The 21,058-nt window shown below is 62.9% G+C and overlaps 1 protein-coding gene across 3 annotated transcripts; it reads left to right on the forward strand.

The window, feature by feature from the left end:
- Positions 1-853: 853 nt before the first annotated feature.
- On the forward strand, positions 854-20,266 carry GRK2 (G protein-coupled receptor kinase 2). 3 transcript variants are annotated; one of them, XM_057728552.1, is made up of 22 exons: positions 1,045-1,160; positions 7,972-9,914; positions 11,324-11,400; positions 13,278-13,351; positions 13,477-13,578; positions 13,666-13,740; positions 13,863-13,924; positions 14,705-14,756; positions 15,012-15,103; positions 15,435-15,534; positions 15,610-15,688; positions 15,786-15,916; positions 16,172-16,266; positions 16,343-16,450; positions 16,656-16,722; positions 17,023-17,123; positions 17,705-17,771; positions 17,856-17,951; positions 18,187-18,349; positions 18,513-18,649; positions 18,738-18,851; positions 18,937-20,266. In XM_057728552.1, exons 3-22 carry the CDS (start codon positions 11,337-11,339, stop codon positions 19,099-19,101), a joined length of 1,944 nt encoding a protein of 647 aa, XP_057584535.1. In that variant the 5' UTR covers positions 1,045-1,160; positions 7,972-9,914; positions 11,324-11,336; the 3' UTR covers positions 19,102-20,266. The 3 variants fall into 3 exon arrangements, with proteins under 3 accessions (XP_057584534.1, XP_057584535.1, XP_057584536.1); XM_057728553.1 differs by having other exon boundaries at positions 1,046-1,160; positions 7,976-9,914; XM_057728551.1 differs by lacking the exon at positions 7,972-9,914 and having other exon boundaries at positions 854-1,160.
- The last annotated feature ends 792 nt before the right edge of the window (positions 20,267-21,058 follow it).

Raw genomic sequence — 21,058 nt, forward strand, 5'->3', positions numbered from 1 at the left:
CCACAGTTTTTGGTGTTGGGTCTAGAACCCTGGTCTGGAATTGATGGTCGAAGTCCAGATCTGGGCCCTGCCCCCAAGTCCAGGGTTTAGGGTCATGGTAGTGGTCTGAGTCTGGGGGTGGAATCAAGGTTGGGGTCAGTAACCAAGATGGGATCGAGGTCGTGGTCTGTGGCTGGGATCAGTGTTTGAGGTCATGGTCCACAATATGGATCTGGGGTCCTGCTGGGGGTCTGGGGTGGGTGTCGGGGTCTGGGTGTGAAGGGAGTTAGGCCCAGGGTGGTGATCTGAGGTCATGGTCAGAGTGTGTGGTGGTGGTCCAAGGTCTAGGTCTGGGGTCCTGTTTGGAGTCTAGGGTCAAGAACGTTATCCGGGTCTGGCATCAGGTTTCCGACTCTGTCCAAGGTGAGGGGTCAGGAATCAGGGGTTATAGCTAGAGTCTGAGAGCTAAGTCCCTGGGATGGTGTTCTGCAATGCCAGTCTGGGGTCACGGCCACGGTCTATCGTGGAGTCTGGGATCCAAGTTGTGATCCGAGTTGTGGTCCAGGTCTGGGTCTAGGGTCTTCTTCGGGCCAGGGTCCCTGTCGTGTTCCCAGTCTGGGGTCAAGGTCATGGCTGGGGGGTCCGAGTCGGAGAGAGCCGAGGCGGGGTCTGGGTGCCGCGGGGGTCAGGCTCGGTAACCCGCCCGCACGGCCTCCAGGGGGCGCCGCCGCCCGCCCCCCCTCCCGCCCGCCCGGCCCCTCGCGGGCTCGCTGGCGCTGTGCGCGGCAGGCGGGGCCGGAGGCGGCGGCGGCGGCGGCTCCGGGGCGCGGGCGGCGGCGGCGGCGGCCCGACTGCAGTCCCGGCGGGAGCCGAGCGAGCCGGGGCCGGGCCCGAGCCGGCGCCATGGGGCGGCGCCGCCTGTGAGCCGCGGCGAGCGGAGCCGCGGGCGCCGAGCGGGGCCAGGCGGGCGGCGGCGCCCGAGGCCGACGGAGCGGCCGGGCCGGGCCGGGCCGAGCGCACCGAGCGGAGCGGAGCCGAGCGGCGGGAGAGGCCGCCGCCGCCGCCAAGATGGCGGACCTGGAGGCGGTGCTGGCCGATGTGAGCTACCTGATGGCCATGGAGAAGAGCAAGGCCACGCCGGCCGCGCGCGCCAGCAAGAAGATCCTGCTGCCCGAGCCCAGGTGAGACGGGCGCCGGCCCCGGCCCGCCGGCCCCGCGGTCCCGCTCCCCGAGCCCCGACCCCGCCGCCCCAGACCCTCCCCGGGCTCGGGCCCCGGGACCCCCGCCGCCCCCGCCAGCTCTCCGCGTCCCGACCCCTGCGCCCCGGGCCCCGCGCACCTGAACCCGGAGCGCCACAGCGCCGGGGCTTTCCAGCTGCACTGGCTCCCTGCCTCGCTCAGTGCCCCTGCCCTACTCTGCCACCCTTTCCCTCCATACCCTGACCCCCATCTCCGTCAGCCCCTCGCTCCTGCCTTCTCCCCCGGGGACCCCGTGCTCCCCTTCATCCTCCTCCTGGGTGGCCCAGCGACCCCGTGGAGTCTCCTCCTCTGCCCACCCATCTACCTGGCCTGACTATAGCGCCCATCCTTTCGCTGCCCCCACTCCCAGCACCACCCCCTTGGGCTTCCACTACCCCCACCCCGGCCCTCGCGGGTGGACACTTATATGAGGTTTGGGGCAGACACGTCTTGTCTTCGCGGATCTTCCCCATTCTTCTGGCGGGTCATTGGCCTGGGGTGGAGATTGAGAGTGCTTTGGGGGCTGGAGTAGCGTGGGGAGCAGGCTGTGGTGTGTGCTCCCATCCCTCCGTCCCTCTCCTGTCAAATTCCTCTTCTAGTGAGGCCTGCCTATGGTCCCCTGTGGGTGCTGTCTTCCCGGGGATGTCCCAGCACCCCAGCAGCAGCTGGAGCACAGCTGTGAGATAACTGATGTTGCACCTGATATCCAAGTTTCAACTGTTCAGGATTTAGGCGCAGGAGTGGACAGGATACGAACAGTAGCTGCGGCTGTCCAGGGTTCTATGGCTCTAGAGTATTTTCCCGTTGCTTGAGCCTCACAACAGCTCATGGGCGGGTAGGTCAGGTGTGGTTTTGTCCCTGTGGAACAGGTGGGGAAGCTGAAGGCCCAGAGATGAATGGCCTGCTCAGTGCCACAGGTAATCCAGGGTGGTGCCTGGCCACCAGATCAGGGCTTCCGGCTTCTGGTTCCACACTGTGTCCACCACTCTGGCCTGGGCCGTGGCCTCGCCATTCTGCGTGTCCAAGAGCCACGTGCCCACCACGATTTCTTGTGTCATGTGGTGAGGCCAGCCCCAGCAACTCCTCCATCCCTGCCTGAGAGTTGCCATGCTGGTGCCCTTCCAGCCCAGGAGCCTGGACCCGTCCTAGCTCTCATAGGCTTATCATGTGACTTTGGGCAAGTCCCTTCCCATTTCTGAGGCCTCGGTTTTCTCATCTGTGAAATGTGGATGGTGTGAAATAAGGACTGTGACTCTGTGGCATCCTGAGTGTTTGAAGCAGGGCCCAAAGCTGCAGGGGGTGGGGGTACCATGCCAATGTCTCTGGTACCCTCCTCTGTGCCCTCCCTGTTCTCTGGGTTTCAAATTGACTGAACACCAGGCCTGGCAGAGGAAAATTGGTCTGTGTTTTGAAAAGGCCGTTAGGGGCCTTTTTTTCTAAGATATTTGCAATCAGATTTCTCAAAACAGGAACCAGACTGACTGTCATCTGGGGGTTGTCCAGGGAGCAGTAACAGAGCAAAAATGGGTTCAGAAATGACAAAGCCACAAGGGAGGAAATGGGGGAGTCAGCCTCTGGGGCTCACAGGGGCTCTCCTTGGTGGCCGTGGCCTCGAGACCCTCCGGCGGGTTGGACTTCTGCAAAGTGCGAGGCAGGGCCTTTTCTGGAACTCTCTGCGTTTGGGCAATCTCGCCCCAGAATGCACTGCTCCTGATGGGGCCCGCCTTGAGTCGGCCCAGCAGGTGTTAGAACTGAGAAAAACGATGTTCCTCTTTTCCTGTCCCCTTTACATCCATGATATCGATGGCAGTGGTAGGAGTAATGGTAGAAATTATAATTATTTATTTCTGACATCTGTCATCTCAGTCGATCTAAAAACCAACTCGTGAGGTTGGCAAGGCCATGCCTGGCATGTAGTAGTTGCTCAAGAAATATCAGGACCGTGTAGCGTCTGAAACCAGGTGGGCTGTGAGTTTTAGGGGAAGAGCAGCAGGAGACAGAGAGCCAGGTGCCATGTGTTCTCAGGTAGGGTCACCATCTGGTGGCGCGACATTGGGCAGATTGCCCACACCTGTGAGGTGGACAAGAGGCCCTAGCGGTGATTGTTAGTGAGCTGAGGGCGGGGGAGGGCCTAGCATCCAGGCCTCCCGCTTCAGAGGGCAGACCCCCTCGGAGGACAGGCCGCCCTTTGCGTTGTGCTTCGCCCCCCCCTCCCCCCCCCGGCTCAGGTGCTTCCTGCCCTGAGCATCATTATGGCTGTATCTTACATCTGCCTGGCACGTCCCAGTTTGCAAAGTGCTTTTCACATTGCATCCTTTTCACAGCTATGGGAAACAGGCACGGCAGGTGGTATTTTCCCACTTAATAGGTGAAGCAGCTGAGGCTGGGAGAGGGGAAGAGACTTGGTCACAGAGGCGAGGTGGCACTTGAACTTGGGGTCTCTGGACTTCCAAGTGCTCTTTCCCTACTATGCTTCATTTCTTCCACACACCCCTCTGTACTTCTGCTGTCACCCCAGTCCTTGTTCTGTGGAATGTGCCAGCTGGTACCCCTTGCCCAGGGAGCTGTGGGTCTGGGGAGGTGGCCTGGAGGCAGCAGGGCAGCCCCCAGCACCATCAGCTGTCTTGGTTCACAAGGCCCAGCCCCCTCCCCATCGGCTGGGACAGAGCTGAGCCGCTCTGGCAAAGCTAGTGCATGGAAGAGGCAGCTCCACGCCTGGGGTCACGTCTTCCCCTCCTCCACGAGGTCAGGGTCAGGAAGGAAGGTTTGTCTCTGACAAGGTGCCATTTGGAGCTGTTCCCACCTTGGGGTGGTCCATCTTGGCCGCCTCTCTGCGGCTGGTGCCCGGGTTGTGGCTTGGCTGGCAGCTGGGGCTGGCATCGCAGCTCTGACTTCTCAGGGCTGGGGAACAGGAGCTGTTGGGCACAGTGCCACTTTGAGTTGGCACAGGGGCCTCCCCTTCTGCCACCCTAGAGAATCCTAGGGAACAGACCCATTTCTCGCAGTCTCATGGAGGGAGACAGCTGGGTAGTTGGAATCAGGAGACCCAGCCTCCATTCCCACTGTGGTACCAGCTAACGTGGGCCCCGGGCGCATTCCTTATCCTGGCCAAGCCTGCCTCAATTTCCACGTTGGGAAGACGAGGGGGCTGCCCTTCACCCCTGACCTCTCAGTGCTCCTTCAGCTCTTGGGGTCTGTGGTCTGTGCCCCTCCCTGAAGGAGCTGCTGTCTCCCTTCCCCAGCAGCGGCAGCAGTCCTGTAATTATCGTCATTTGCTTAATATGACCACGGAGGCCTGGTGTAATTAATCTCTGGGCTCCTGGCTGAGGAGACCGGCCTGGGCGGTCCCAGGAGATGCCCCAGCCCTCCCTGGTGACAGTGGCAGCCCCAGTGGCAGATGTCAGAGCCGGGTGCCTCTTGCAGCCTCCCATTCTCTGGGCTCTTTCTTTCCTGGTCCCTCCCCCACCGTGGATTTCCTCCTTCCTGCCCTTTTCTGGCTTCCCTGTCTCCCAGACCAGCCACTCTTCCTCCGCAGCTTCTTCGTTCCTGTTAACCCTTTGCTCCCAGGACTTCCTGCCCTTGGCCTGTGGAGAGAAGGGGTGCAGAGAATGGTTTTCTCCTTTCCTCCTCCTTCCAGTTCTCTATCACCAGCAGAAACCCTGCTGTTTCCAGCCTTTATCCCTTACCCAGAACTTTCCACTCCAGTGGAAAGCAGCGTTCTCCCTGCTTCTCCACCTCGAAAACAAGATTATCTTTTGGGCAGTCGTTCCCTCTGGGCCTTTGAAGCCCCAGCTTTCCCCAGGAATGGGTCTCCAGGACGTCTTTTCCCATCTGTTCTCCTTCCCAGATCATGGGGTTTCACGTTTTTGCCACTAAGTTGCTCGCCTGCCCGCCGTTCCCTCAGTAAACGGATTTGAAAGGTGCGTGAGCATGACAGGTTGGAATCCGTGCCGTGCTGGGGAATCTGGGCTCTGTCAACCCAGGAATAATGTGTCCTATTAATGCACGATCAATTCCTAGTAGTAAGCTCCCGGTGACGTCAGGTGTAGGCACGCTCTGCAGCGGTGTTTCCTGCCCGCCCCGGGCACCCAGGCAAGCTTTGCAGGGGGGCTGGGCGCTTGGGGGCTGGTTGGGCCGGGCTGCGTGCACAAGGCCGGTGCTTCCAGGATACGCTCCTGCCTCGGAACAGACAGCAGAAGCCTCGAGGACGTGAGAGTCTGCGGAATGCACAGCTTCCATCACACCTGCCCTTTTTTTTCCTGTGGCCCCAAGCGGCCGGTGTCCTCTGCTGGTCACATAAGGCAGAGTTACACTCAAGTTATTGCTGATGTGTTTCACACAGGAGGTACTAAAAATGAGGCGTTTGGCTGCAACCTTTTCTAAAACAATAACCTGCCCTCTCTGCGTCGCTGCTAACAGGGAGGGTAGCGTCTCCACTGGCCAAAGGGCGGGGTTTCAGAAGTGGGTTTCCTGGTGTGAATGTGTCAGCAGCTCTGTTCTCTGAGCGGGGCGTTCTCTGACTCTGGAGGCCATTCTGGGTTTGAGGTCCGGGATAGCCCCCTTCCTGGGAGCTACAGGGCAGGGAGGCCTGGAAGTTGTCCTGGGTTTGCTCTCAGGTGATGGCAGCAGTGAATTGTGGAGTGTAGGAGCCGTGATGTGTGACAAGGCCGCCCGAGGGCCTTTTCCCGCACATCCTGCAAGCTGTCACTTTGTGGCTGCCATGCTGTTGGGAACCTGGGTCGCTGCAGACATTCATGGTGGGCTCATGTGTGCGGTGCCCCATGGTGGCATTTTTGCTTCCCTGGCCCCAGACTTGCTCCAGAGTTGGCCGTTTAGGTTGGTCTCTCCCATTTGGTGTGTGGCCCTGTCCTCGAGTTCCAAGGATGTTGTCAGCCCCAAGGAGAGTCGTTGACAGATATTAATAAGAAGCCCCAGGGGACTTCCTCCTGCTGCTGCCACCTCAGTGCCAGGTTTCTTGGAAATGCCACAGAGGAGCGCCCCAGCTGCGGCTGCAGCCTCTGATCTGCTGGCTTAACCGTTGTCTCCTGGGGCGTGACGGCTCCTGGCATGGCTGCACCAGACCCGCCAGGCCTGGAGCCCCCAGGCCAGCTTGCACCGTCCTGAGGTTTCATGGCTGTGGCATCCCTGTCACACGGGAGCACAGGAACCATGGCCTCTGGCCTGCCAGGTGCCGGCCAGGCTGCCCCCAGCCTGATGGGCTCCCGCAGCCCCTGGCAGGGTGTGGAGGGGAAGGCAGCCAGGCCGTGAGTCCAGGGTCCCCTGAGACCCTGCACCCAGCACTCCCGCAGAGGTTGGGGGAGGCCCCTGCCTGGTGGAGGCCCTTTCTCAAGGAGGCTGGACATTTTCTTGCCACTGACTTGGTTGGGACTCAGGCTGAGCTGCTGAGCTTCTCTGGGCCTCAATTCCCTCACCATCGAGATAAGTGTGTTTGCTCCTGACCCTGCGGTCCCTCCCAATCCACGCAAGCTACGGTCTGTGACCCTGCGTGGGCGTCATCTGTGAGGCCCCTGAGCCACAGAGCTGGGGACTTAGCGTTCCCCTTGAATCACGTGGTGCCAGAAGGTGCCGGAAGTTCTCCCCCTCAGCCCTTACCACCCCCCTGCCATCCCATCACCCCAGCCCGCACTCTGGGCTGGGAGGGCGGAAGTGCTCTCTCCCCGCTGTGTCAGGCTGGGCCTGCTCCTCAGAGCAGCTGGAGCCAGAGTGAGCAGCCCGGGCAGTGGGGCCAGGCAGCTCCTGCCAGGGTGCCCTTGCTCCTTTGGCAGGGCAGGTATAAGCTCTGCCCACCAGGGCCCCCAGGCTGCCCAGCACGAGTGTGTGAAGCTGGTCGATGAGCAGGGTGGAGCTGCAGCCACTCAGGCTGGGGGTGCTCATGGGCCCAGCCCTGGGGAGGGCTCGCTGGTCACAGCCCCACCCTCTGAGGACATGGCAGGTGTGGGGCCGAGACCCGAGCAGTAGCTTCTGACCACATTCTCGAAGGAGGCGCAGCTTGGGGGTTGGAGGAGGAGGGAGCTGACGGCCCTCGCAGCAGGGCTGAGCTCTCCTATTGCTGCGCCCTCTCTGCCTTTTTCCCCGGCCAGCTCGGTGTTGGCAATTCAGCATTTGTTGACATCCTCATTTTACAAGTGGGGAAACTGGACATTTAAAGTTTGTGACTTGGCCTGGCCTCAGGGAGGGAGGTGGGGAAGGCCATTTGGAGCCCAGGCCGGGGTTCCCATCCAATTGCAGGAACAAAGGCCACTGAGGCCCTTCCCTGGAGGGGCTGGGAGCCTCAGGGTCCTTCGGGGGCCGGGGGGTGGGGATGGGGGAGGGTGGGAGTGATGCAGACGTTGGGTTCACCTGACAACCCAGAGTGGCTCTGGGGGCCACGTCCTCCTGGGTATCAGAGCTGTTGACCTGGGCGGGGCAGGAATGCTGCTCTGGGCCCGTCGCCACTCAGACTCCGCCAGTAACAGGGAGTGGGGGTAGGAGACGAAGGTGACCCAGCCCCGGAGGCCACCGTCGCCTCCCGTGCCAGCCTGGACTTGCCACCCTGGTGGGAGCGCCCCCCACGAGACGCTTTTCTAACCTGCCAGCTCCCGGGGCCCCAGCCCCGTGGGAATGGGCAGGAAACCCTAACGTCGCCGCCTTGGGGGCCTCCCCTTGAAGGACTCTGCTGAGTCTGACCTCGTGTTTGGTTGGGGCGGGGGGGGGGGTGTTTATTTTATTTAGAAAACATTTTTTTCTTTTTAAGGAAGAAAGTGAAGTGCTGCGGGCTGGGAAGAATGCTGTGGCCATCCGCCCCGTGCAGCCTTCCGAGGGAGGCGGGGTCTGGTTGCCCAGCCGGGAGCCCAGGCCTTTGTGCTGCGCGCTGGACCAAGCCGGCGGCTGAGCCCCCGGGAGGGGAGAAGGCCCGCGCCCGGCGCGGTGCCCGCGGTGCCCGGAGAAGAGCCGCCAGCTCCGCTGCGTCCCGGGCAGGCGCTCCGAGAGCGCGTTTCCCAGGCCTCCGCGTGTCCAGGCCACCGAGCCCCGCGGTGCGAAGCGGCGGCACTGCTCCCGGCTGGACGTTGCCATCGCACCGCCTTTGCGGAGCTGGTGCCAGTCTTGCTGGTTCCCAGGAAGGGCTTCCCGGTGACTGTTGCAAGGGCCACGCCCAGCTGCCCCGTGGGTCATCTGATAGGCTGGAGTCCCTCTGCCCGTCACCTGCATCTGCCTGTTAGGACAGTCCCCCCCCGACCACCCTCTGACCATCCACGTCCCTGGAGGATCAGTATTTTGTGATACTTCTTCCCTCTTTATTGCTTTTTCATCCCCTTCCACACACCAGAATGTCCTGAGACACAGGAATGGGCTGTGGACACAGAGAACTCAGAGCTGAGCCAACGGGTGGTGAGGGCCCAGCCCTCCTAGCCACCTCCCAGGAGAAATCTGGCCCTCACAAGGGCCCAGGGCTCCACACCCCTACCTCCCGGCTGCCTGGTCTTGTGGCCCTGCTGAGCCTTCGCTACCTTGGACTGGGCTCTCCCCACTGTGCTCCACCCAGCACACCCCCCTGGCATGTTTCCCTGTCCAAACGGGAGGCCCCAAGCTGTCCCTCACAGAGCTGGGAGCCCTAAGAGATCGGTACAGACTGTGCCCTGCGGCCTCCCTGGGCTCCCATCTCTAGTCTGTAGGCCCCAGGGCAGGGGCTGTGTCTTGTTCAGTGTCACAGATTTTTTAGTTCCTGATGTGTGTGAAGCGCATGGGGGACTTGGGGTCTGGTCTTGCCTCCTGAGTCCCTGCAAGTCCCACGGGGCCAGGGAGACGTGTCCTTGACGGTGGCTGGTGGACGTGAACGGGTGTCTGGCTCTCAGGAGGGGAGGGTGTGCCAGCGTGGCCGAGGCCTTGGAGTCCCTGCGGTTGTGGAGGGCGTCCTCGCTCTCCAGGAAGGAACCGGCTCTGAAGTGGTAGCTCAGGGACACGAGGCCACTGGCCCTCAGCTGGGGCTCTTCTCGTGTCAGCTGGAGTCACAGGATGGGGACACAGGAGAGCTCTCCAGGTCATCAGCACCCTTCTTCCTGTTGGAGACAGTTTTTGAAGGAAGCCATGGCATCTCTGAGCGTCCGGGGGAAGGGGTCACGGCCCCAGGACTGTGCTTCTGCCAGCTCTGCGTGCTCCCATGTTGTCTTGTGTGGCCCGAATGCAGGCAAGGGCCCAGGAGGTCCATGGCCTGGGCCTCCTTCCAGACCACCCGAGAAGGAAAGTGCTGAGCAGGAAAGGGCAGGATTCGCCCTGCCTGCAAGCCCAGGCCAGGGGCTGGGCAGGGTCTGTTGGCTGCACTGGCCCTGCTTGGAGCCTCCTCTCCTCAGGCCCCCTCTCTGATGGGGCCCAGAGCCTCGAGACCCCCAGCTGGCCTTGTCCATTCTTCTGTCTGTCCATCCATCCGACAGCCCAAGCCTGCTCCTATCCCACCTTGTTTCTTTCCCTGCTTCCTGGCCCAGTAGCATTGGATACCTGGGCTTCCTCCTGTGGGTGCCTCCAACGGAGTCTGTCCGCTCACCCACCGTCCTGGACCGAGCTTCCCAAGTGCCATCTGCTGAGCCTCCTCCCTGCCCAGTGGCTTGTCCCTGGCCAGGTCTTCCTTGCCTGTCCCCACATCCACGCACCTGCCCTGGGCTTCGCCACATGGTGACATCCTGTTCGCATTTGAGGAACCCGGTGAGGTTCCACCTTCTCCACACGGCCTCTCCCAATGGTCCAGAACATGCTTTCCAGCCCGAGTCTCCTCCAACCGACTGGGCCCCCCTTGGGCTGTCTAATGCCATAGAACCACGGGTGCAGGGCTGGTGCCGGGGAGGGCCTGCCTGGCGGGGCAGGGTTGCCTGGCGCCTTCCAGTAGGTGATGGGCAGCAGGGCGCTGTGCTGGGCTCCTAGAGGTGCAGGGATGGGGGGCACAGAGTCTTCTTCATCCACGGCCTGTTGACGACCCCACATCCTGAGGCCTGTGAGCATCACATGGGCTCAGGTGTGACCCCAGGACAGCCCTCGGTGTGGGCATCTGAGGGCACTCAGGAGCCTGGGCTAGTGAGGGCCAGATGGGACCACAGCTGCTTGGCAGGGCGGGACTGCAGGTGGCCTAGGAAAGGAGAGGAAGGGACAGCAAGATGTGACTGAGGCGTGAAGTGTGGCCAGGTGTGACTTTCCCAGACAGTGCTTGGTAGTGGGGGTGAGATAACCGGGGGCGGGGAGTGAAAGCTTGGGCTTCCGTGGTCACAACAGCAGCCCTTCCTGCACTGTTTTCCCAGGCAACCCGGGGCAAGGGTTTTTACTTTAGGTATCAGAGACATGGGAGCTGAGGCTTGGCTTTTTTTTTTTTTTTTTTTTTTCAATATTGAGATATAATTCACGTAACATAAAATTCATCATGTTAAAGCGTAGAACTCAGTGGATTTTAGTACATTTACTGTGTCGTGCAACCCTCACCACTACCCAATTCCAGAACGTTTCCATCACCTTATAAAGAAACCCCGTGCCTGTTAGAAGTTATGCCCCTTTTCTTCTCCAGCCTCTGTCACTCCCTAATCTGCTTTCTGTCTGTAGATTTGCTTGTTCTGGATGAGAAAATATAAATGGACATATAGCGATATAAATGGAATCATATAATATGTGGCCTTCCGTGACTCTTCACGTAGCAGAATGCTCTCGGGTTTATCCGTGCTGTGAGGCGCACGTATACCAGCCCTTCGCTGCATCCTCCGGCCAGGCAGTATCCCATTGTCAGGCTGGGCCATGTTTTCGTGATCCATCGTTTGCTGATGGGTGAGGCCTGGCTTTTGAGGTTTGGCCAAGTTCCCCAAGCCAGCATGAGGCCGCGCTGGGACCAGGCTTCTGAGCAGCCACCTGCTGGTCACGCCAGCTCTGGGGGACAGAGCCTTGGTCGGCAGGCACAGGCTTCCTCAGGCCCCACAGGGGCGGCTGCCTTCCTGGAGGGCGCAGTGACATCCGCCAGCAGTGCCCTCCACTCCAAGTTCTGGGAGAGGAAGCAGCAACCATCCAGGGAAGCAGGGCCAGCAGGCCTGACGGGAACCATGGGGGCTCTGGGTCACCTCGGCCCCTCTGTCTTTCAGCATCCGCAGTGTCATGCAGAAGTACCTGGAGGACCGGGGCGAGGTGACCTTTGAGAAGATCTTCTCCCAGAAGCTGGGTGAGTACGGTGGGGGCTCTGTCAGCCCAAGGCTTCCGCCACTCATCCAGCTGCCCAGGGGGCAGGAGGGCCTTGGGGCCGCCTTCCTCCCCCCACCCCCCAGCTGACCGACTGTGTTCCCCTCTCCCAGGAGGTTTGGCCTCCCATCCACTGGGGCAGGGGTCAGGGCAGCCAGCAAGCCCCCCTGGTGGCAGCAGGGCTGTGACCTAGGGCCTCCCAGCCCCTGGCTGTCGGCCCCCTGAAGGGGGTGGGGGGCCCAGCAGTCTTCCCGGGCCGCCAGGGAAGTTCCTCCTTTGGGGTTTTTGTTTTTGAGAGTTGCTGCTTCCCCTTGGCGCAGGCACAGCTGCTCAGGGCCGTTGGTAGAACTGACAGGAAGGGGCGGGGCCCTTCCTGTGGCGCCTGCAGAGCTGTGGTCGCCGCCCCCGCCCCCACGGGCCCTCTTTGTGAGCAGCCCGCTTGGGTAGGCCCCTGCGGCCCTGCTCCTCCAGTGCCCCTGTCTTAGAGGCTTCGTGGGCCGGCACACAGGGAGGGGTGAGGCGGGGCACAGGGAAGCAGCCTCTGGCCATACACAGCTCTGATTTGGCCTTTCCCTCCTGAGACCGGGGATCTCGGCTCTGAAATGGGAGTGGCCTGGCCTGGCAGGATCCCGCGTTGGAGGTCAGGCTTAGGGAGTCAGTGTGTCGGGAAGCACACAGGGTGGGTCCCCTGCCTGTGCTGTGTGACCTTGGGCACATTGCTTCACCTCTCTGAGTCTCACCTGAGAGCTAGGACTCAGGAGCCCCACTGCCCGAGACACTTGGAGGGCCGGGTGAGGCAGTGGCAGTGAAAGCCCCTTGCCCACAGGGAGGCCCTGGGCCATGAGTGACTAAAGGTACACTATTGAAAGGCCACTCTGCCCTTACCAGAAGTGATGGCCGCGAGCTCTGGCAGAGGTGCCCAGGTAGTGGGGACAGTGCCCCCAAGAGGTGTGGAAAGCCACCCAGCTTGAGCCTGCTCACCCATGTTGGGCTGGAGGGAGTAGGGACCATCCTTCTTTCGGCTTTGCCCTCCAGGGCTGCTCTGGGGCCGGGCCTCTGGCTCCCATCCCTGGGGAGGGTGAGACCTAACCCATCCAAGGTCTCCAGTGAGCCCTTCCTGCAGCCTGTCTCACCTCTTCCCTTCCCCAGAGGCCCATGCCCTTTGAAGCCCTCTGCACCAAGGTCCCACCCTCTGGCCTGTCCTTCCCAGGATCAGTCATTGGGCATCAGGGCCCCGAGTTCTACTCAAGTTGCCACATACCGCCTCCTGACAGGTATCCCTGAGCCTCAGTTTCCCCAACTGGACCTGCCCTCCCTGTCTGCCTGTTTCTTGCGGCTGCTGTGGGAATCAGCCAGATGGTGGAGGGGGGTGTAAGGTCCAGGGAGAGAGGTACCGCCCAGCCCCCGCCCAGAGGCTGCTTTCCTGCCCCCACGTGGCAGCCCTGGCCTGGCCCAGGTGGATCTCGCTGTACCTGCACAGCCCACCCAGTGGGTGTGTCACCCTCCTGGAGGAGATGCAGGCTCCAGATTGCAGTGAGAGGCGGAGGGGGGCCGGGGCTCAGGCGCCAGAGTCAGCCCTACACCTCTGCCTCACCAGGGCACCTGTCACTTTCCAGCCACCACCTGAGGAAGCAGATTCTGAGAGGGGTAGAAATGCAGGTGTCCCGACCCCGAATCCAAGAATCTTCGGTTGGAGGCAGCCTCTGAGGCCACCGTGCCCAGCCTCTGCCTGGGGCAGAGACCACCTCTGTCGCCTCCTTGGCCAATTCTTCCCAGGGAACCCCAAGTCCACACCACCCAGCATGATGGGAAGGCCTCTGCGGGGGTGTGGTCAGAGTGATGCGAAATGTTTGCTTTCAGGGTACCTGCTCTTCCGAGACTTCTGCCTGAAGCACCTGGAGGAGGCCAAGCCCTTGGTGGAGTTCTACGAGGAGGTGAGGCTGGGCTGGCTGGGCCCTGCTGTGCATGGGGAAAGGGGGAGAGGTTGGGCTGCTTTCATTGAATCTATAAGACACCCCCGTGCGGGCCAGAGGTCATCTGTGGGGATCTCGTCCTCTAGATCAAGAAATACGAGAAGCTGGAGACAGAGGAGGAGCGCCTGGCCTGCAGCCGGGAGATCTTCGACACCTACATCATGAAGGAGCTGCTGGCCTGCTCACACGTGAGTGCCCGGGCTCGTGTGCCAGCTTGGGCGTGGGGCTGGGAGGGACGGACCCGTGGAGAGTTCACACGCCTCTCTCTTCCCCAGCCCTTCTCGAAAAGTGCCATCGAGCACGTGCAGGGCCATCTGGTGAAGAAGCAGGTGCCTCCAGATCTCTTCCAGGTGTGTGCTGGGCCTTCCCCTCTGCTGCCCGGGCCAGCCGCGGGCCCTTGGGCAGCACAGGTCCCGGAGCCTGGTCAGCTCTTGCTGTGGTTCAGTCACCAGCCTCCCGCTTCCTCCCTTAGCCATACATCGAGGAGATTTGTCAGAACCTCCGAGGAGATGTGTTCCAGAAATTCATCGAGAGGTGAGAGCGGGAGGTGTGCGCGGGAGCAGAGGTGGGGGAGGAGGCCACCCTGAGAAGGAGTGTGGATGGCACAGAGGAGAGAAGCCAGCCTGCTTTACTCCCCAGTGTGGGGAACCTGGGCCTGTCTACACCCCAGTGCAGGGACTCCTGAGAGGTCGTCACCTCCCCGACACTCCTGCCCCACCCTTCTCAGCACCAGGCACCTCCCAGTCTGTCCCAGGAGGGTCTAAAGGGAGCGCGGGACCAGCCATGCATTTTCCCTCCCATGGACTGTCTAGCCCCTTTCTGGGTCCCCTGGGGCTGAGACGCATCAGGCTGGTGGTAGGATGGGGACACACTGCCCACCCCCTGCCCACAGCCCACAGCCTTCACAGCCAGAGCCAGCCTGGTGGGTGTTCCTGGATGTGAGGAGCAGCTTTCTTAGGGTCCCAGCCGCCTAGCTGTGCAGTGGGGGCTTCACAGGGAGTGAGTGGTGTGTCCCTGGAAGTATGCAGGCAGGGATGGGATGAGCATTGTTGTGGATGTGGTAGCAGGAAGTCAGGGTCAGGCTGGAAGACCTCACCTCTAAGCTTATCTGATCCCAGCAGGAACCCAAAGACAGACAGCAGCACCAGTATTGGGGGGGTGGGGGCAGCGTGGGCTGGCACGCTTCCCAGGCAGCCCCGGACGAGGACAGGGAGGCTCGGGAGCCCAGGGAATGGCAGTGGGGGAGGCCGCCTCGCCCAGCATCATTTCACTCACTTTCTAAGGCTCAACTGAGCCTGGATTCTTCTCTTGCAGCGATAAATTCACACGATTTTGCCAGTGGAAGAACGTGGAGCTCAACATCCACGTGAGTGGGCTGGGTGGGTGTGGGGAGCCCTCTCCCTGCAGCTCCTCCCCAGGGCCCTGGGCTGGGCCGGGGCCGGGGAGGCCAGCCCCCAGGGGGTGGCTGTGGAGCCAGGGTCAGGACCCTAGCGGGGACAGCTCAAGGCAGAGAAGCCCGTGGTGAGAATGGCCCTGGGTGAGGGGCCTGGGGGGAGCCCCCTGCTGTCCCGGGGGGGGGCCCAGGCAGCCTGCAGTGACTGCCTCGCTGCCGTCCCCACAGCTGACCATGAACGACTTCAGCGTGCACCGCATCATTGGGCGAGGGGGCTTTGGCGAGGTCTATGGCTGCCGGAAGGCCGACACGGGCAAGATGTGAGCGCTTGGTCAGCTGGCTTCGGGTGGGATGCCTGAGGGAGAGGGGGGCCCCGGGGGCTGGGGGTGGGGGTGCCCTGAATGGGCAGATGTCCGTGGAAGGCCACACGCGGTTCCCCCACGCACCACACTTGCTCTGGTACCCGCGTGGCCCCTGGAGCTCCGGCCCACCAGCGCGCCTGCCCTCTCTCTGGCTCTGTGTGTCCTGTGCTTGTCCTGGTGTCTAGTCTTCCCCACGAGGGCCCTGAGGACTGCCCAGCCCGCCTCAGCCCCGGGGCCCTGCGCTGCAGGTGCCGGCAGACCCTCTCACCGGCCAGCCCCTCCCCCACAGGTACGCCATGAAGTGTCTGGACAAGAAGCGCATCAAGATGAAGCAGGGGGAGACCCTGGCCCTGAACGAGCGCATCATGCTGTCCCTCGTCAGCACCGGGGTGAGCGGGCGGCCGGCTCGGCCTCTGGCTCCGGGCCCGCGCAGCCTCCGCTGACCTCCTCTCCCGCCCCCCCAGGACTGCCCGTTCATCGTCTGCATGTCTTACGCGTTCCACACGCCAGACAAGCTTAGCTTCATCCTCGACCTCATGAACGGTGAGTGCCTGGCCCGGCCCCAGGGGGACCTCGGGGCTGGGGGCCGGGGCGGGAGCTGAGTGCCCCCCCCCCCCCCCCGCCGGGCTGCCTCCCTCAGGCGGGGACCTGCACTACCACCTGTCCCAGCACGGGGTCTTCTCCGAGGCCGACATGCGCTTCTACGCGGCTGAGATCATCCTGGGCTTGGAGCACATGCACAACCGCTTCGTCGTCTACCGGGATCTCAAGGTGAGGCGCCGCCCTGTCCTCCTCTAAGGCGGCCGCCGCGGTTCCCGGGACAGGCCCGGCCAGGCTCCTCCCCTCTGCGTCCCCGCCCCGCCCTCCTCCCGGCCTGGCTCCTCCCCTCCGCACCCCCCCACCCCAGGGCCGTGTCCCTAGACTCCCATACCCTCTAGAGCAAAGACAGGGACCCAGCTGGCGTCTTGCCTGGCCGGGCCCTGTCCTGAGCTGCTCCAGGGACGGCTCACTGGGCTTTCTCCACAGCCAGCCAACATTCTGCTGGACGAGCACGGCCATGTGCGCATCTCAGACCTGGGCCTGGCCTGCGACTTCTCCAAGAAGAAGCCCCACGCCAGCGTGTGAGTGCCCCAGCGCCCCCAGTCTTCTTTCCTGCACCCTCCGCCGAACCTGCTCATGGCCTCCTTGCTCCCACAGGGGCACCCACGGGTACATGGCCCCTGAGGTTCTGCAGAAGGGTGTGGCCTACGATAGCAGCGCCGACTGGTTCTCCCTGGGGTGCATGCTCTTCAAGCTGCTGCGAGGGTGAGTGTGCCTTCCCCGGGTGGGTGAGACAGGACAGAGACAGGCTCTTCCCCGGGCCAGGAAGGAGGCTGGGGTTGGGGGGGCCCACTGCTGCCCGGCTGTTGGGGTGGCACCATCCCTGGCTTTGGCAAGGGTCGTTCATGCAGCCGGCCTCAGTCTCCCCATTCCCATCCTCTGACCTTGGACTTTGGCCTTTCTTGCCCAGGCATAGCCCTTTCCGGCAGCACAAGACCAAAGACAAGCATGAGATCGACAGAATGACATTGACAATGGTGTGTGGAGGGTCCCAGCCCGGGGAGGCTGGGTGGAGTCCATGGGGGGCCACAGCGAGGCTGGGGTCTCCTGCGGTATCGGGGTCTCACCCACCAGCAGCCGTTTCCGGCTGCGTAGGCTCTTGCCTCTCGGTGTTGTCAGAGCAAACATGCCTGCTGGGGGGGGCGTTAGGAAGCTCTTCCTCTGCTGGGGGCATGGATCCCCCCGCCCCTGCCCCTGCCCCACGTAGCCTCAGGAGCCCCCCCAGAGCTGTGATGGGGCCGGGGCCCCTGCCAACGTCCCCCTCCTTCTCCCTGCAGGCTGTGGAGCTGCCCGACTCCTTCTCCCCGGAGCTCCGTTCCTTGCTGGAGGGGCTGCTACAGAGGGATGTCAACCGGAGGCTAGGCTGCCTGGGCCGAGGGTGAGTGCCTGAGACCAGGGCCGTTGTCCCAGGCCTTCCCTCCCTGCTGGTCCCGGGATGGTGTCCACGCAGTGTCCAGGCCTCTGCAGTGGGCTGCTGGGCCAGGCTGCCCGAGCCTCTGCCTGTGCCCCTCTGAGGACAAGGGCTGTGTCCTATCCCTGGAGCCCCCTCCATGGTCCCAACATCTTTTGAAGAGTTCACAAACTGGTGTGTGGCCAGCCCTGCCCAGTGTTCTCAGGCGGCGGGCTGCCTGCAGTACAGCTGCTGGCGTGGGTGCGGACAGGCTTCCGGAGGGGCCATGTACAAAGATGACGACGACAGCAGCTTTTTATGTTTATTAAACATTTTACTAAGCACTGGACGAGATGTTGCAGGATTCACAACATTAAAACTTGTGCCAGCCCTACAATGTGGGAACTGCCATTCTCCCCATTTTAAAGATGAGGGAACAGGAACTTGCCCAAGGTCACAGAGCCAGAGGGTGGCCGAACCAGGAGTTAAGCTGGGCCACCTGCCCCATGGCCCAGACTTTGCCCCCGGCCTGGGTGGTGCCGAGCCCTGGTGACCCGCTCTCCCCACAGGGCCCAGGAGGTGAAGGAGAGCCCCTTCTTCCGTTCCCTGGACTGGCAGATGGTCTTCTTGCAAAAGGTAACAGCCTGGAGCCGGGGCCGGGGTAGGGGGCGCTCCGTAGTCCCTGCCCGGTGCTGATGCTCAACCCCTGTTCTGCTGCAGTACCCTCCCCCACTGATCCCCCCACGAGGGGAGGTGAATGCGGCTGATGCCTTTGACATTGGCTCCTTTGATGAGGAGGACACAAAAGGAATCAAGGTACTGGGCCTTGCCTGGCCTCTCAGCCCTGAGCCCTAATCCTGGCCCAGCTTGCATCCTCCTCCCTCCTCTGCCCCTGTGAGACCCCATGCCAGCTCCATCAGCCCTGTGGGCCTCAGGCTCCTCCCCAAACATCCCTGGGCGTGGCAGTTGGACCAGACCACTCGGTCCCTGGGACCTGGGGCCGGGCAGGCCTGTGGCTGATGGCTGTCCCTTCCCCATCCCCACGGTGAAGTTACTGGACAGCGACCAGGAGCTCTACCGCAACTTCCCCCTCACCATCTCGGAGCGGTGGCAGCAGGAGGTGGCGGAGACCGTCTTCGACACCATCAACACTGAGACGGACCGACTGGAGGCCCGCAAGAAAACCAAAAACAAGCAGCTGGGCCACGAGGAAGGTGAGGGTCGGCGCCTGCCGTGGTTGCCCACCGCCCACTTTAGAGATGGGAAACGGGCTCGGGTTTCAGTCAGGGTCACAGCCAGAGAGCAGCCAACCCAGGATTCAAACCCGGGGAGAGTGGGCCGGGCTGAATCTCCCTCTCTCTCACTCTCTCGCATCAGACTACGCCCTGGGCAAGGACTGCATCATGCACGGCTACATGTCCAAAATGGGCAACCCCTTCCTGACCCAGTGGCAGCGGCGGTACTTCTACCTGTTCCCCAACCGGCTCGAGTGGCGGGGCGAGGGCGAGGCCCCGGTAAGGAGCGGGCCGGGCCGGGAGCCCCTGGGGTTGGTGGCTGGCGGGGCCTGGCCTGTGCCCTCACCGCCCACTCCCCGCCCTGCAGCAGAGCCTGCTGACCATGGAGGAGATCCAGTCGGTGGAGGAGACGCAGATCAAGGAGCGAAAGTGCCTCCTTCTCAAGATCCGCGGCGGCAAGCAGTTCGTCCTGCAGTGCGACGTGAGTGGGGCTCTGGGGCGGCGGGCGGGCACGGGGCGGGACCGTGTGGCCTCCGCACGCCTGACGGGCCCTGGGGTGTGTGCAGAGCGACCCTGAGCTGGTGCAGTGGAAGAAGGAGCTGCGCGACGCCTACCGCGAGGCCCAGCAGCTGGTGCAGCGGGTGCCCAAGATGAAGAACAAGCCGCGCTCGCCCGTCGTGGAGCTGAGCAAGGTGCCGCTGGTGCAGCGCGGAAGCGCCAACGGCCTCTGACCCGCCGCCACCACCCGCCCGGCCGCCCTCCTGCCCGCCCACCCGCCTTTTATAAACCTCTAATTTATTTTGTTGAATTTTTATTATTTGTTTTCCCGCCAAGCGGAAAAGGTTTTATTTTGTAATTATTGTGATTTCCTGTGGCCCCAGCCTGGCCCAGCCCCCAGGGAGGGGCCCGCTTGCCTTGGCTCCCGCTGCCACCTGCCCGCCCGCCCGGCCACCGTCCAGCCACCCTCAGTCCTGCCCCCGGGGCCGCCCACTCCCGGTGTCTTCCCACGCGGGGAGCGCAGCCGCCCCCAGCGGCCCTCCCGCCTCTTCCCCCGGGATGCTGCCGCGCGGAGTTGGGCCACCTCCGGCTCTGTGCCCACAGCACAGCTGGGTGGCCCAGCATCCCCCAGCCCAGGGGAGGCCACGTCGCAGGGATGCTACTTGAATTTCCCCACCGCGGCCCCTCCTGCGACAGGGACGCAGCCCTGCACTGACCTGCCCTCCAGCCAGTCGGTAGACGAGGGGGCCCGTTGTCTCCCTGACCCCAGGGCCTCCCACATGACTTAGGCTCCTGCACCCTTTCTTGGGAAGAACCCCCGTGTCACCGGCTGCCTCCGTTCCCACCTTCCCTGGACGTGGACACCGTGGGGTTTGGCCCGGAGGGTGGCGTTGGCAGTGGCTGCTGCTGCCCTCACCGCAGCCCCCTCTTCCTCCCACCCCAAGCGCCCAGGCTCAGGGACCACAGAAAGGCACCTGCGGGTTGTGCCACGCTGGCCTCGCCTGGCCCCGAGCCCCCTTTCCCTGGGCTGGGCAGGGCCTCCTCTGCCCAGGATCACAGGGGGCCGGCCTGGGCTGGCCGGGCGGCACAGTGAGAGGGGGCCGGGTGGGGCAGCCCTCCCCACGCCAGGCCGCTCCGTGCGCGCCCCCCCCGGCCGTCCAGCCCCACAGCCCCGTGTCCCGTCAGTGCCACCGCCCACAGGGCGCCACCTCGCCCGCAGCATGCCCCCTCGTGCCAGTCGCTGCCGTGTGTGGTGTCGCGCCCTCTCCCCCGGGGCTGGGTCAGCGGGCCCTCCCCTCCCATCTACTCACTCCCCGAGGTGTTTCTTTGCCGATTTTTGAATGTGATTTTAAAGAGTGAAAAATGATACTACGCGTTTTTATAAAAAATGGTGCCTGACTCCTTGGCCTTGTCAGACTCTTTTGTGCCCAATGGTCCTTTTCAGTCTCCACGGGGCTGGGGCCTGAGGAGAGAAGGCCTTGGTATTGCCAGACCCCCTCCACCTCCACGGCAGGCACTCACAGCCGGCCCAGGCCCAGGCACTCTGGGGCGGGGGGCGCCCACTCTGCCTTTCCCACCCTAGGGGAGCAGGGGGGTATTCTGCCCCCTGCCAGGGAAGCAGGAGGAGGTGCCTGCAGTTCGGTGCTTGCCATCATGTTTGGACTGACCGAGCACCCGGCCAGCCAGCGCACATACTGAGGACGCCCCTGTGGACAGATGCACACCTCTGCCCTTGGGGCCACACCACAGCCTCTGGCCTTGCTGTGCAGCCTCCAGTACAGGTCCCTGGAGCCTGAGGGATCCCCCAGCACCAGGCCTCATGGACCCAGAGGCTCTGTTCGACTTTCTTTTCCCTGAGCCCCTGCCACCTAGGCCCCCATGGTGGTGTCGCTGCTGCCCACTCCATGCAGCTGGCAAGGACTCAGGGCCCCGCAGAGTCGCTGAGGAAATGGCTTTTGAGCTGGGCTTCCAGCATGGAGATGGAGGAGGTGGGGAAGAGTTACAGGGAAGGGCAAGGCAATCAGATTGGCAGGGGCACTGTGAGAATGAGCCAGGCCTGGGAAGCCCTGAATGGCAGGCTGAACCCAGCCCAGGGGCCAGGAGCACTCAGTGACTGCAGGACGAAGATGGGAATGGAGATGGAGTGTAATGAACCTGGATAGGCTCTGGACAGGGGCGGGGTGATGACAG

This window comes from Hippopotamus amphibius, chromosome 3, assembly GCF_030028045.1.
Source record: "Hippopotamus amphibius kiboko isolate mHipAmp2 chromosome 3, mHipAmp2.hap2, whole genome shotgun sequence".
Classification (NCBI taxonomy): Eukaryota; Metazoa; Chordata; class Mammalia; order Artiodactyla; family Hippopotamidae; genus Hippopotamus; species Hippopotamus amphibius.